This window comes from Callorhinchus milii, unplaced genomic scaffold, assembly GCF_018977255.1.
Source record: "Callorhinchus milii isolate IMCB2004 unplaced genomic scaffold, IMCB_Cmil_1.0 Scaffold226, whole genome shotgun sequence".
In the NCBI taxonomy this organism is placed as follows: Eukaryota; Metazoa; Chordata; class Chondrichthyes; order Chimaeriformes; family Callorhinchidae; genus Callorhinchus; species Callorhinchus milii.
In genome coordinates, this window is record NW_024704967.1 from 12,471 (window position 1) to 27,174 (window position 14,704).

Genomic DNA, 14,704 nt, shown 5'->3' on the forward strand with positions numbered 1-14,704 from the left:
ACCTGCAGGTAACAGCAATACAATAGGCTCTCGATCGAGGAGTCCTGTAGCTTAGGGGGTGGAGCGCTCGCCTCCCAAGCGAGAGGACCTGAGTTCGGTTCCCGGGCAGGGCGAAAACTTACTTCACACACGTGCCTCTGCAGCTTTCCTTACTCCACACGCATGCCTCTGTTTACCTAGCAATAATGAGGAACCCGCTTGTTAGTCGATTGGCGATTCCGCGGGTAATAATCCCTTAAAAAAAATAATAATTTGGTCATTCAATCCACGACGGTTTGTAGGGACGCTGCTGTGCGCAATTGGCTGCCGCGTTTCACCCCCAAAGTATAGTCAATGCACTTTACGGCACGGTCTGCGAAGTGTTTTGAGACATCTCGACCATGCGATAAGGCGCCGTATCAAATGCAAGGATTATTATAATTATCGTAAGTGAGTTTGGAAGCAGTTGGGGTCAAATTTCCTGCGCGGACGTTTAACTGTAAGAAGTCGAGGGGTCCGGCTGATGTCTTGAAGGTGGAGCTGCAGAATAAACCTCTAACATAGCTGGAAAACAGAACAGGGGGAGGTATCCTGCGTGAGCCGCTGCCCTGCTACCGGGTGTTAAAAGGCTTCATTTCAAGCAGGAGCTCGACTGTCAGCTTCTGCTCAGCTTTGAGGTTGAACTGCTGCAACTTGCGTGCCGATGGGCTGGAAAACCGGTTTATCTGACGTACACAGGCTTCTGGTTAACTGGAGCTGACGAGAGAGACTTGGGTAAAATTCCCTGACAACACCAAGAAGGCTGGGAGTGCTGGTGTAGAGGGCACAGCGAGATGCTACTGCAGTTTTCAAACAGCACGTATCGGCTGTAGGAGTCCTTACAGCGCAGTCAGTGGTTAGTGCCCGTGCCTCGCGAGCAAGAGGACCCGGGTTCGATTCCCGGGCGGGCAAACCGTTGGGCAAGTTTCCTCACTCCACACGGCTGACGTTGTTGGTCGATTGGTGGATCGCTTTCTGGGGTGGGGGGTGGGGGGGTGAACAACTCACCAAAAAAAAGAATCGGTCGCCCAATCCGCCGCTGACCACAAAAACACAAGAGTGTGTGGTACGTTCCGTGAAGCCCTTTGAGGCGTCTCGACGACGTGGCCTGATCGGGGGGGGGGGTAGAAGCAGCCATAATCTTTTCCTCTCTTCCCGCGCCGCCCCACCCCACCCCACCACCCCCCACGCACGGGATAAAACGGACCGCCGACCCCACGCGAACGCGGACAAACGGCACGGCAGCTCACGGCGAGTGACAACGCAACAATGACGGGACCCAAAGCGGATCCCGATCTGCGCCGCCCCGTGTCGCCGCCGGGTCTAATGAGCTGACAGCCGCATTATCGCCCGAGAGCTCCTCCACAAAAGGAGCAGTAGTTCGCAGCGTGGCAACCGAGACGGATATCGCAGCCCGTCAATCACACGCAAAGCTCCTTCACACCTCCTTCGGGGGTCGGACTCGTCAGCTCTTTCGCTCCCCCCCCCCCCCCCCCCTCCAACCACACGTACACCACCCCCCACCCCTCCGCCCCACACTACCCAAACGAACGCCCCAAAACGGATTGCAGCACATCCCCTCCTCCAGTGCAAACGCGGCACACTGTACATTTTTAAAATAAAGAAGGGTTTCGATGGGGTAGCGACAGAGGCACTGTTTCCTCTGGGGGGTGGGGGGGTGGGGGTAAAAATCCAGAACAAGAGGGGGATTTAGGCCGTTTAGGAGTGAAACTAGGAGGCAGTGTTTTTTTACCCTAAAGGCTAGTAGAAACCTGGAACTCGCTCCCTCACCCACACCCCCCCACCCAAAGGCTGTGGATTATGGCTGGATCCTTTCACATTTTCAAGACGGAGGTGGATAGATGCTCGTCGGGTCATCGAGGGATACGGGGTAAAGGGGGGGCAATTGGAGTTGAGGTGCAGATCAGCCATGATCTTATAAAATGGTGGAACAGGATCGAGGGGCTGAATGGCCCCCTCCTGTTTCTATGATGCTGGGATCTCAATAAAGGTACGAAAAGGAGGCGGTTGTCGCAGGTTATTAGAAAGTTGCACCTGAACCGAGACTGTATTTCATAGCCAGATGATCGTTTGATATTAAAAAGTAAGACNAAAAAAACACACAGCCTCGATAACCGGTAATCAAACACACCAACACACGACCGATGGTCACACAACAACGCTCCTCGTCCCATCCAAAAAAAGCAAGAATCGGAGACGTGAAAAGCAAGGATTATTATTATATTATACTGATAATCCTTGCATTCAATACAGCACCTTATCACATCTTCGAGGCATCTCAAAGCATTTCATAGATACACTGTAAAGTGGATTTATTGTACATTTTGTGGGCGAAATGCAACAGCCAATTGCTCACAGCCGTGTCCCACAAACAGTCACGGATTGAGCGAGCAAATTATTGTTATTTTTTTTTTGGAAGGGATTATTACCCCCGGAAAGCGATCCACCAATTGAACAACCGGGTTCCTACGTACTTCTCGGTAAACAGAGGCGCGCGCGTGTGCGTGCGCGGAGCAAGGAAACTTGCTTAAGGTTTCACCCTGCCCGGGAATTCAACCCACATTGCTTGGAAGTTCAACGCTCCTCCAGTACTGTGCCGGACACCAAGTATGGGAAAACAGAATGTTTCCCAATACACTGAGATTCTTTGCGAATGTTTTCGTAATTATATACCACAAGAAACGCAGAGAAAAATACAAACAGCTTCTCAAAACGATTTTTTTTTTTTTTTTAAAAAAACGGTACAGAGGGTTTCGAAACCACAATGTTTTCTGGTGAATTCGACCAACAACTTATCGAGAACGACATGCATTTATTTAGCGCCCCTCACTCAGGCAGGGTAGCGTCCCGGAAGGCTCGACAGTCAGGGGCACGACACCGAGCAGGGGGGGGGGGAGTGACCGCAGGCGCGGTCAAAGAAGGAGGTCTTTAGGTGGGTACCTGAAGATGGGAAGGAAGGGGCAACGCGGAAGGACAGTCACAAGAAGCTTCTTTACCCAGAGAGTGGTGGGAATGTGGAACTTGCTACCGCAAGAAGTAGTTGAGGCGCATAGCATAGAGGCGTTTTAAGGGGAAGTCAGATAAGTACACGAGGGAGAAAGGAACAGAAGGTTCTGCTGATAGGGTTAGTTGAGGAAGTGCAGGAGGAGGCTCATGTGGAGTATAAATGCCAGTATAGACCAGTTGGGCCGAACGGCCTGTATCTGTCCTGTATAGTCTATGTGATTCTATGATAGAGGGAGAGAGTGACAGAGTTTCGGGGCGCAGTGGCTGAAAGCGCGGCCGCCGATGGTGGAACGGAGGGCACGGGGCACAAGCAGGAGGCCGGAGCCAGTCGAGCGGAGGCAGCGGGTCGTGGGTTAGGGGAGCGAGCGAGCACTCTCTCTCGGTGGAAAGACCGACAACTGGCATTCTCTGTGGCGGCCTCTCGGGAGCGCTTGACAAGACAGCTTCGTAACAAAGAGTTTTAAAGAAAGATCCGGAGAGCGGCAGCGAGCTGGAAATGCTGCCGCAAATATAATTCTACCAGAACTTGCCCATTGCAAACATTTTTAAAATTTCAAGGAGATTAGCGCTCCTGCTCCCCACCAAGGCTGGCATTTGCATGTGGGTTCGGAGAGGAGATTGCAGCTGCACATTCCATCTCTGTCTCCCTCCTTCCCTCCCTCCCTCCCTCAAGTCTACATAGCATCTGGTCCTGTAAGACTCGCAATACTGATTCATGACTGGGATTGGATACAACTAATAATATTCCTTGCATTTGGTATAGCGCCTTATTGCGGCTTCGAGACGTCTCAAAGCCCTTCACAGCGTAAGGTGCAGTGACTGCGTATTTCTGTGGGCCAAACCCAGCGCACAGCAGTGTCCCACAAACAGTCGTGGATTGAGTGATCAAATTCTTATATTTTAAAAAGTTTCTTTTTTTTAAAGTGATTAAAGTAATCGACTAACAACTGCTGGGTAAACAGAGGCGTGTGTGTGTGTGTGCGTGTGTGTGTGCGTGTGTGTGTGTGCGTGTGTGTGTAATAAGGACACTTGCCTAAGGTTTCGGCCCACCTGGGGATCGAACCCGGGTCCTCTCGCTTGCGAGATGAGTGCTATAGCCACTCGGATGCAAACATAAAGGCCGAGAGTGAGCTGATCTCAACCTGGCAAGCGACCTTGTAATTAGCTTCTGCACCCTTTGGGTCAATAACAAATAGCCCCTTTCACGTCAGGAGGTTTAGCTCGGTTTGTACCCGAGCTAAAGGTTGGATGCAAGGGATGTGGTACCAAAGGGGGAATGGGAAGGCGTAGTCAAATAGGAAGGACTTGAGATGGACCTTGAAGAAGGACGATGGAACTTTCAAAATCCTCCCCCACTGCCCAAAGTTTGTCACAGGCTTGATCAACAACACCAACAACTTTTATGTCGCGCCCTGCACGCAGGGAGGAACGCTCGACGGTGGCGGAGTCTGACCCCCGGGGCCAGGGGGGAGAGCGGGGTGACCATAAGCACAGTCAAAAGGGAAGATCTTCAGGCGGGATTCGAAAGTGGGGAAGGAGGGGGCAAGGCAGATAGACCGAGGGAACGTTCCAGAGTTTCAGAGCTAACGCAGGTCAAAGAGAAACTCTTTTAAATGTTCCAGACACGCAAGCTGATCTTTGGTCTTGCTGTGTATGTGCTGCAGTGGGGGTTGGACCCCAGCCAGTTATTAAGTGTCAGTGGAGTTTCTGCTTATACAGCAGACGAAAGAGGAAGTAATAATATTTTTTGAGAACACCGAGGTCTAAAATACGCAATTTTACGGTTCATGAGCGGTGAGTGAGAAGAGTTTCTCATCGACCAAAGGAAATCGTAGCTTATACCTGCAGGGTCAACAAGGAGGTACAAATCATAGAATCATATAAATGTTCAGGAACCAAAGGTTAGTTAAGCACTTCCGTAATGCTGGCACCTACACAGCAAATCCACATACCTCAATTTCACAACAGGATCTTACATTAACTGGACTCTGGCTTCTGAGCTATTTTATTTGGAGGCATTTAACAGCTTCACCCTGGAACTCTGGAGTACCTGAAACTTTGTAGGGGGTGGGGGGGGAGGATAAATTGCAAGGGCAGCCCTTTGAAACACAACAGCGTCCCACAAACAGGTAAACAAGAGGCGTGTGGAGTAAGGAAACCTGCCTAACGTCTCGCCCTGCCCGGGAACCAAACCCGGGCTCCCTCGCTTGCTGAGCCGAGTGCTCTGACCACTGAGCTACAGGACTCCATGTCCAATCTTGCTCTCTCTTTTTTAGAAAAAAAAGATTATTAGACCCAGAAAAGCACTAGAAGGAAAACAAAGGAGTCGACGCCTTCAATTGAGGAGAAGAAAAGGTCCTCAAAAATCGAGTACATTTGAACTCCCCTTCCTCTCAACAGAGCAGCCACAACACGTGACATTTACACCGCGCATTTCACGTCAGGAGGACGTCCCAGGGCGCGGGACAGTCGGGGATTTGGACCCGAGCTGGTGGTTAGGATCAGGAGGGGTGGAGGGCAGGGAAGGTAGGGGTAGGAGTGGGAGTGTGACCGAAGGAGCGGTCGAAGTGGAGGGTCTTGAAGGAGACAAGGGAGGGGACGAGGCGAAGGGACTGTGGGATGGAGTCCCAATGGGTGGGGTGGGTGTCTGAGAGCCTGACCGTCGATGGTGTGCTGGGCCGGGCTGGGGGCGGAACAGGCCGAAGCCTGCTGAGCCGACGTGTTGTGCGGCAATATAGCAATGCTAAACCCAACCTCACCAAATGCCGACTGCTCAGCCTCGGGCAAGCTTTGACCCACGAGTTTGGCACGGCATGGAGTTGGCAGAGAGCTGCTGATTCTGCGCAGGTACCTTTGCTAGTGCTCGCTTCACGGGATAGGTGTTTGGCTGAGCCGAGCGCCCTGGACGTTTGCCACAGATTAAGTGGAGCTGCCCCCGATTTTGCCTCTCATCAGCTGGAGAAGACTCATCAGGAGCAAGGCATCCCCGTGTTCACATGGGCGCAGCGCTCCAGATCAAGCACTGCACGAATCCTGAAGGTGCTTTAGTTTATTTGAGGATCGCACAGGGATCTTTAAGTTACCCCCCTTTTTTACCCAAAGGGGAGAGGAAGTCTCGAACTCTCTGCCTTCCCCCGAAAGGCTATGGATTATGGCTGGATTCATTCACGTCTTCAAGAGGTGGCGGCACAGACTTGAGGGGCTGAATGGCCTCCTCCCGTTTCTATGCAAGGATTATTACTGCTCAATATTAAGGCAAGTTCACTATGAACATAGAATCTTGCAGCACAGGAGGCCATTCGGCCCATCGTGCCTGTTTGCCTCTTTGAAAGAGCCACCAACCCTCCGCACTCTCCCGCTCTTACTCCACAGCCCTGTACATTTTTCCTTTAAGTCCCTAACCAATTCCCTTTCGAAAGCTACGTAGGAAGCTGCTCCCTCCAGCCTTTCAGTCCGTGCGTTCCAGACCGTAACAACTCTCTGGGTTAAAAAAAAACAACATTTCTCCTCGTGTCCCCCTCTGGTTCTTTTGCCATGTGTGACGTTGCCCGGAGCTGCTCCATTAAGTAGTTCAGTACAACCAAAGATTCCGCCTGTGCACAGACCGACTGAGACAAAGAACGATTGACTGAGCAAGGACTTGCCTCCAGGACTGGCGTTGATTTATTTGTTTCTACTCCTACTTGCCAATCATACGGTGAGTGTCAAGTGATGTCCTGGTGGTGCCGAGCAATACCTCGCTCCCCCCGTTCCCCACCTTCAAATCCCGCCTGAAGACTTTCCTTTTCGATCGTGCTTTACGGTCACTTTCCCCCCCCCACCCCCTCCTCCTTCAGTTGTTGCTGTTACATGGGATAAGTCTACAAACAAGTCCACAAAATAAGACAGTCAATCATTTCACAGTGTATCCTGGGAAGAGTTTTGAGACGTCGTGACGATGTGATAAGGCACTGTATCGAATGCAAGGATTATTATTAATACACTGGAACTCACAAAACGAGACCAACCCTCAACAGAGGGGAAGTTTGAACATTTTTTGTTCATGATGCATTCAGTCCTTTGGGCGAGACGGGAAACCAACTCCCTTTTGGATCAGGTGTGTGTTAAAGATCCCGAGGCACTATTTGGAAGAGCAGTCAGCCCTCCCGCCGGTGTTCGGGCCAATATTGCTATCCGCCTGCAAAGTAATTGGTCTGCGTCTCACTGCGGTTAGCTGGGGCGTTGCTTGCTCCCTCACGTCAGCTACCGTCTGCTTCCATAACAAGCCTCTTCAAAGCAACTTACTGGTAAAGAGCTTTTGAGATGCTTTGATGTGACGACGGAGTGGCTGTGCGTTTTGTGGGCGGAACGCGGCAGCCAATTGCGCACGGCAGTGCCCCACAGACAGTCGTGGGATTGAGCGACCACAATTTTTCCATCTCCTTTTGTTTTTTTTAAAAAAAGTATTATTACCGCCGGAAAGGGATCCGCTAATTGACGAAAAAACGGGTTCCTACTTACTGTTGGGTAAACGGAGTAAGGAAACTTGTCAGAGGTTTCGCTCCGCCCCGAGAATCGAATCTGGGTCCTCTCGCTTGCGAGGCGAGGGCTATTTTTGCCAAAGAAGCAGGACAAGAGGTCACAGGTGATGGGTTTGAAGGGCAGGAAGTATTCCGGGGAACGTGACAGCTGGATCGAGTTACTAGGCAGTGACTCGGTTAAATATGACAACAGGTAAATCTGCAACGATGAGATCAAATAGGCTGATGGGCCTTCTTCCTGCGAAGATCTCACCCTCTTAAGGAAAATAAATCTCTGCAAGTGACAGCCATTTGCCAGACACGACTCACCATTTTCTCAGGAGAAGAATTAAGATAGATGTTTGAGTGAGAAATGTTGTAGTACCCTTATCGGAGGCGCGCGGGAGAGTGGAGTTTCGTTAGGTGGCTCACATTGGAGAACAATCTGCAGACTTATGGGCTGTTGCTGAACGATCGCTTTGCGGAGGTAAAAATCCCTCCAAAAATAAATAATAATGCGGTCGCTCAATCCACAACTGTTTTTGGGACACTGCTGCGCGCAATCGGCTGTGTCACGTTTCGCCCTAAAAATATACAATCAATTCACTTCACGGTATCCCCTGAAGTGCTGTGCGACGTCTCGAAGACGTGATAAGGGGCGGTATCAAATGCAAGGATTATTATTATTATCTCCTTGCAGAACGGAGCCTCTCCTCTCTCAATGAAGAGCCTCTACACTGCCCAGAGAGAGAAGCTTTGTGTGAACTCTCATCCTTCCACCACTGGCAAACGCCCAGATAACGGGTGATTAGTGATTTGACATTTCATATAGAAATCAGCGTCATCTTATGTTATCGTTCACAATCTCCCCATTTTCCTACAGAAACGTAATCGGCAGCTCAAGCACACCACATCCAGCCAGAGAGGACAAAAAGGGTTCAATATGCAATAAGTATTTACTTTTAATTGCTGCATAATCAGAAATAGTTACCACACTTCAACCAAACACATACCACAGATTCCACTTGCACTTATTCAGGCAGGAACCCTCCGTCACTCTAATTTAACAAGACAACCCTGACCACCACATCCTCTTTCCGACAGACTTAACCCATTAGCTGCAGGTATAAACTTACACAAACGACTGTTTGTGGGTCGCTGCTGTGCGCAATTGGCTGCGTTTCGCCCACAAAACAAAGTCAATTCACTTTACAGTATATTCTGCGAAGCGCTTTGAGACGTGACAATGCGCTAAAATCAAATGCAAGGACTATTATCATTATAAAACATTTTGCCCGGCGCGGGAATCGAACCCGGGTCCTCTCGCTTGCAATACGAGTGCTGTAGCCACTTCACTGCAGGTCTCCACATAAAGAATGTGTGCAGTGAGTATGAGCAAGTCACAGATACCACAAGCAGAGAATTTCAAACGATCCATTTCACAGGTGAAAGATCCCCCGGATTTACTTTGGTTAAATTGACGTTATTATCCGTCAATATTACACAGGAGCGCAGAGATTGATATTCACGACAGAGGTCGTACAGTGCAAGCCGTTAAGTGATAAATGGCTCGAGTTTGATTCTCATTGCAGTTACCAGACACATCCTGGGAAATGAAGGGGAAAAATATGACGGCATCAATATAATAAAAACACACTTCAAACTTTACCGTCTAGTCGATAGTCCACAGCGCCAATAACGACAGCTTTTACATTACTAATGGAGCGGAGTTCAGGGACACAGTAAATATCTGTTTCACGATAGATTGAAGTGATTCACAACTCAGACTTGATGCGTCTTTTGCAGACGGCTTTGCTACTCCTCACTGTTCCCTTCTCTGCTCATCAGCGTCCAAACCAATTTCTGTACTTGGAGAGTTGCGGTGAGTTCACAGTGCCGGTCAAATCGCTAACACAACAACAATAATAATCCCTGCATTTGATATAGGGCCTTATCGCGTCTTTTGAGACGTCTCAAAGCGAGCCAGAGAATATACTGTAATGTGAGTTGACTGTACTTTGTGGCTTCACACCCTGGCACCTCCCCACCTCTCCGACCCGCTTACTCTCCAACCCACTGCCTCCGCTCGACTGGCTCTGATCTCCTGCTTGTCCCCCCCCCTCGGCCCCAGCTCAGTGTCGTGCTCAGCCACTGGCGTGCGCTCTGGGACGCTACTCTGCGTGAGGAGCGCTGTGCAAGTGCAAGCTGTTGTTGCTTCAGTAGAGATTTCAATCTAACGCCACGTGAATATGAGCCAGTGTGTATCAACCACAGCCTGAAAGGCAAAAACCGCAAACCACTCAGAAACAAACATCAGCTCGAACGGCTCCATATTCTGAATTGATACCTGGGGAAGATAATTTAAAGGCAGATCTAATCTCTCGCTAATCTAATAAAATCACCTCAAATTCCTCAATGAGATCACAGCCTTTTAATCACTCCCAAGTAACCTCCTCGTCTCTATATATAGAGAACATCAACTGCTATCCACTACCCCGATCCATGATGGGCTGCTGTTGCTATGTGCCAGGTGACTGGACTCTTACAGATCCTAAATCATTCTGATGCTCATTACATTTTCACTTCACTTACGTGGTCTTTACAGAATTTTACAGCACAGAAGGAGAGCATGCGATGGGTTTTGGCTGCTTTCTGAGCTAACCAATTGGATCTACAATTCTGCCCTTTCTCTCTCTCCCCCCCTTCGCCCCCCTGCCCTACTGGCTTTATTTTGCAATCAAAATGTCTGAAGGGTTTATTTAATCAGAATAATAATCCTTGCATTTGATACAGCCCCTTACCGCGTCTGTGAGACGTCTCAAGTGCTTCACGGGATATACTGTATTTGTTTCGCCTACAAATATATGGTCAACTTTCACTTCACGGGATATACTGTAAAGTGAAGTTGACTATATATTTGTAGGCGAAACACGGCAGCCAATTCCGCACAGTAGTGTCCCACAGTCGTGGATTGAATGACCAAATTATTATTATTATTATTTTTAGTAGTATTATTATCCAGAGAAAAGCGATCCACGAGGCGTGTGCGTGTACGGAGTAAGGAAACTTTCTCAATGTTTCGCCCTCCCCGGGATTCGAGCCCAGGTCCTCTCGCTTGCGAGGTCAGTGCTCTAACCACTGAGCTGCAGGACTTTTAGAGAACAGCTCAGGGAGACTCTGCACACTAAAGGGTTAATGGGACACGCCGCAGCATCGTGGCTCTCACATTACTGCACTTGGACAGAGCGGCTGGGGCGAGCCAGAACATGCAGAGAGAGAGAGCGAGAGAGAGAGAAAGCTCAGTCTGCACTACACAGCCATTTCTCAGGCTATTCCTAGCACAGCCCGTGCATGAAAAATTAACAATAACAGCGTCCCATTTCTTAAGAAAAAAATGCAGCCACTCAACCCCCGACTGTCTGTGGGACGCTGCTGTGCGCAATCGGCTGCCGCGTTTCGCTCAACTGACAATACATTCTGTGGAGCGCTTTGAGGCGTCTCAACACAGTGACGAATGCGCTGTGTCAAATGCAAGGATTATTATTATTATTAAATGGGGGAGAAAACAAAGTGATTTTCCCCATCCGCAGACCCTGGTAAAAAGGGAAAGGTAGAGCCAGGGAAGCAGGCGGAGCGGGGCCGAGGTGAATGCCTCGTGATTTGGTTTAGCTGCCGGGACATTGTCTTGGATTGAATCCACTTGGGTTTTGACCCAGGGTTCATTCAGCGCCTGGGAGGAAAGCGACGAGCATTGAAAGCTTCGATTTGAGCCAACTAAAATGGCTGCCCGGGCAACCACTTCCTCTGCTCCTTCTCCTTTGTTTCACGCGGGTGTCCAGAGGCAGCAGAAAGCAGGCGATTTGTGTGCTGTGGAGAGTTTCAGCCCAACACAGATGGACACTGCCCAACATTATGAATCACCTCTAAAAGCAGCATTGTCCCAACGCCAGTGGGGGGAGGAGGGAGGGAGGGAGGGAGGGAGGGAGGGAGGGAGGGAGAGAGGGAGGGAGGGAGGAGGAACAACACCAGAGAATTTGAATTTTAAAAACCAAAGTCACATTCGGAAACAAATCAAACTGATTCAATTTGCCAGAGCGTAAGATCGCATTGAGTATGACGTAACCGAGCTAAACCGGGCGTCTTAAACACACATGAATATGCAGCAAACCTGACGGGTGGAAATCTATCACTGCGCTTAAGCATAAAATCAGACGGTTCATATATTACGCATATATATTATATACAAATATTACATATATATACACAAGATATAATAATCCTTGCATTTGATATAGCACCTTATCACATTGTTTAGACGTCTCAAAGCGGTTCACAGAATACACTGTGCAGTGAATTTACTGTATATTTTGTGGGTGAAATATATTTAAGATTTTATAATATATATTTCATAACATGGTAGATAGATCCTATTGGAATATAATGTTAGAATAGTTTTTTCATAATATATTATAATATATACAAATATTATAATATATTATAAAATATAGATTATGGTGTGTGTGTGTATATATATATATATATATACAGCCGCCTACACAAGAAATCTGCCTGGAATGGAAAGTACATGTTCCCTGGAGGAAGGCATCCGGTTTACCTAATTCCAGAAGGAATCAAGTCTCGGGGTCCCCAGAGTGTGTAGTGGGGGTTTGCGAGAGTTTAACTAATTAAAAACACACAGCTTGCAATTGTGAACACTAACTTGTTCAGATGCCCCTCCCTCCTCTAACCTCTCCCTCCCTCTGCACGTCAGGGATTTGACCTGTTGGGTTTACTGGAACCTTGATCACATCCCCTCTTAATCTCCTCGACTCCTGCTCTCCCTAAATAGTTTGGGAATTTTAGTTCGGGGAACCTGCAGAGCACACACACTCCGCTTCCAATCGCAGCCCTCTGCCCCGAACCCTCTAATTACACCTCGCGTACTGGAGAATCATTAAATACTGCAACCCACTGAGCAATGACACCCCCTGAACCGCCTGTGGATCACACCACCGTTCATTAGCCCGGAGCTTCATCTGGGCCGTGTGAAGGAAATAAAACCCACAGGAAGCAGAGCCTCTGCCCTCCCCCCCACCCTCCTCCTTTGGGCTTCCTTCCACGCCCACCATCATGCCATAAAGACTCGGAAAACTCAGAGGCAGCTCGCTCACTCCCAGGCTCCAACAAAACAACAATTGGCATTTATATAGCACCCCTCACACAGGGTAGCGTCCCAGGGCTCTGCTAAACACACTCTACATCTAGCTGCCAGCAGGAAGACAGAGAGACGGAGAGAGAGAGAGAGAGAGAGGGAGAGAGACAGAGACACACAGAGACAGAGAGATTCCCGACAGGGCAAAACCTTGGGCCAGTTTCCTTACCCCGCACGCCTGATAGTAATCCCTCAAGAAAATAAAACAATAATACATTGGTCACTTCAATCCACGGCTGTTTGTGGGGACGCTGCTGTGCGCAATTGGCTGCCGCGTTTCGTTTTGTCCACAAATATATACAGTCAATTCACTTTACAGTCTATTCTGTGAAGCACTTTCAGACGTCGAGAAGGATATTATTATTATTATCACGCTCAAATACTCCTCCTCCCCAAGGCTCAGGCAAGATGACGCCTGAGTCGTACATCTGACCCGGTCCCATTCGAGAGTTAATATTCAATGCTCGTTTAACACATCTCATAATTTGCATAAATCCTATTAAATGGCTGGTCCCAACCGATACGACTTACGTGAGCTTTGCTGTAGCACCAATACTTCACGGTGAGAAGACAATTTGAAAAGTTTACCATGGCTTTATTATATTAAAAAAAAACTATTGTTCCAACCAGTTTTTAATGCAACAAAAAATCTCTCGCTATTTAACTACAAGTCTCTATGCTGAAGCTACTTGATTGCTGTTTTTAATCACACTGGGACAGTGGTTAGATCAGAGCAGCACCTGGCAACCTTCGAATCAAAATTAAACAGAGCAGAACCGGAGCTGTACACAGCCTCACTTGCTCACAATGCTCCTGTGTCAATCCACAACAGTTTGTAGGACACTGCTGCGCTCAGTTGGCTGCCGCCACGTTTCGCCCGCAAAATATACAGTCGATTCACTTCACTTCGCTGTGAAGCGTTTTGAGACGTCCCCAAGACATGATAAGGCGCGATATCAAATGCAAGGATTATTGGTAATATTACTGCTGCAGTGCTGTGTGCCTTCGGTGGATTTTTTTTTTTAAAAGTTGGGTTTTGCAAGCGATTTAAAATGCTGAAAGTTGACCTGTAACGGAGGCCAGAGCACGTGTTAAGCAATCCTACGTATGTTTATTTTCTGATCTCTTAAGCCGGGTATGTACAGGCCACGCCAATGGTTTTAACCACCCCACCCCCTTCACCACACACACACACACACACCAGTGTTTGCTCTGACAATCACATGTGCTCCAAACTGATGAAACAAGCGGATGAGGCACCAAACAGGGACTTGTTCTTTCTTACCTGTGGCTTCAATGTAGTCGATGCACTTCTCGATAAAGACAGGAATGGGTTTATCCAGTGTGACTACGGTGATCAAAGGCACGCCAAAATAGTTGCTCTTTGAGATGGAGGGTCGTGGTTTCGGTTTGGTTTTCTGTAAATAAAGGAAACGTGTAAAAAAAAGTTAGTAAACGAGCGAGTGAGCGAATGGTGAACGTGTGGAACAGGCTCCCTTGAGACAAGACAGTGGAAGCAGAAAGTGTTGCTCGTTTCAAGAACACACGAGAGAGATTTCTGTCAGGAAATAATATCTAGGGATATAGTTTGGGACGCAACATGTGCAAGCAACTGCCAGGAAAGTGAACGAGATGGACTTTTTCTTTCGTCGAGCAAATTCTTATATTCTTAGTATTCTGTAAGGATTGGCTTTCCTTGAGTTAGAGACAGAATCTGGAAAGTTACAAAAGTTTATAATAATAATCTCTGCATTTGATACAGCGCCTTCTCACATCGTTCAGACGTCTCAAAGCGCCTCACAGAATTTTACCGTAAAGTGAATTGACTGTGTATTTTGTGGCCAAAACGCGGCAGCCAGTTGCGCTCAGCAGCGTCCCGCAAACAGCCGTGGATTGAGTGACCAAATTAGAGGGAAGATGTTTAACACTGGATACTCCCCCTCCTTCC

General features: G+C 48.5%; 1 protein-coding gene across 2 annotated transcripts in view; it reads right to left on the reverse strand.

Annotated features, from left to right (window-relative positions):
* arhgap35a (Rho GTPase activating protein 35a) overlaps positions 1-14,704 on the reverse strand; it is a 55,604-nt gene that overhangs the window by 9,332 nt on the left and 31,568 nt on the right. For both annotated transcript variants that reach the window (XM_042346005.1, XM_042346006.1), the window contains exon 4: positions 14,042-14,174. In XM_042346005.1, the coding sequence (XP_042201939.1) occupies positions 14,042-14,174 (133 nt within the window). The remainder of the gene's footprint in view (positions 1-14,041; positions 14,175-14,704) is intronic.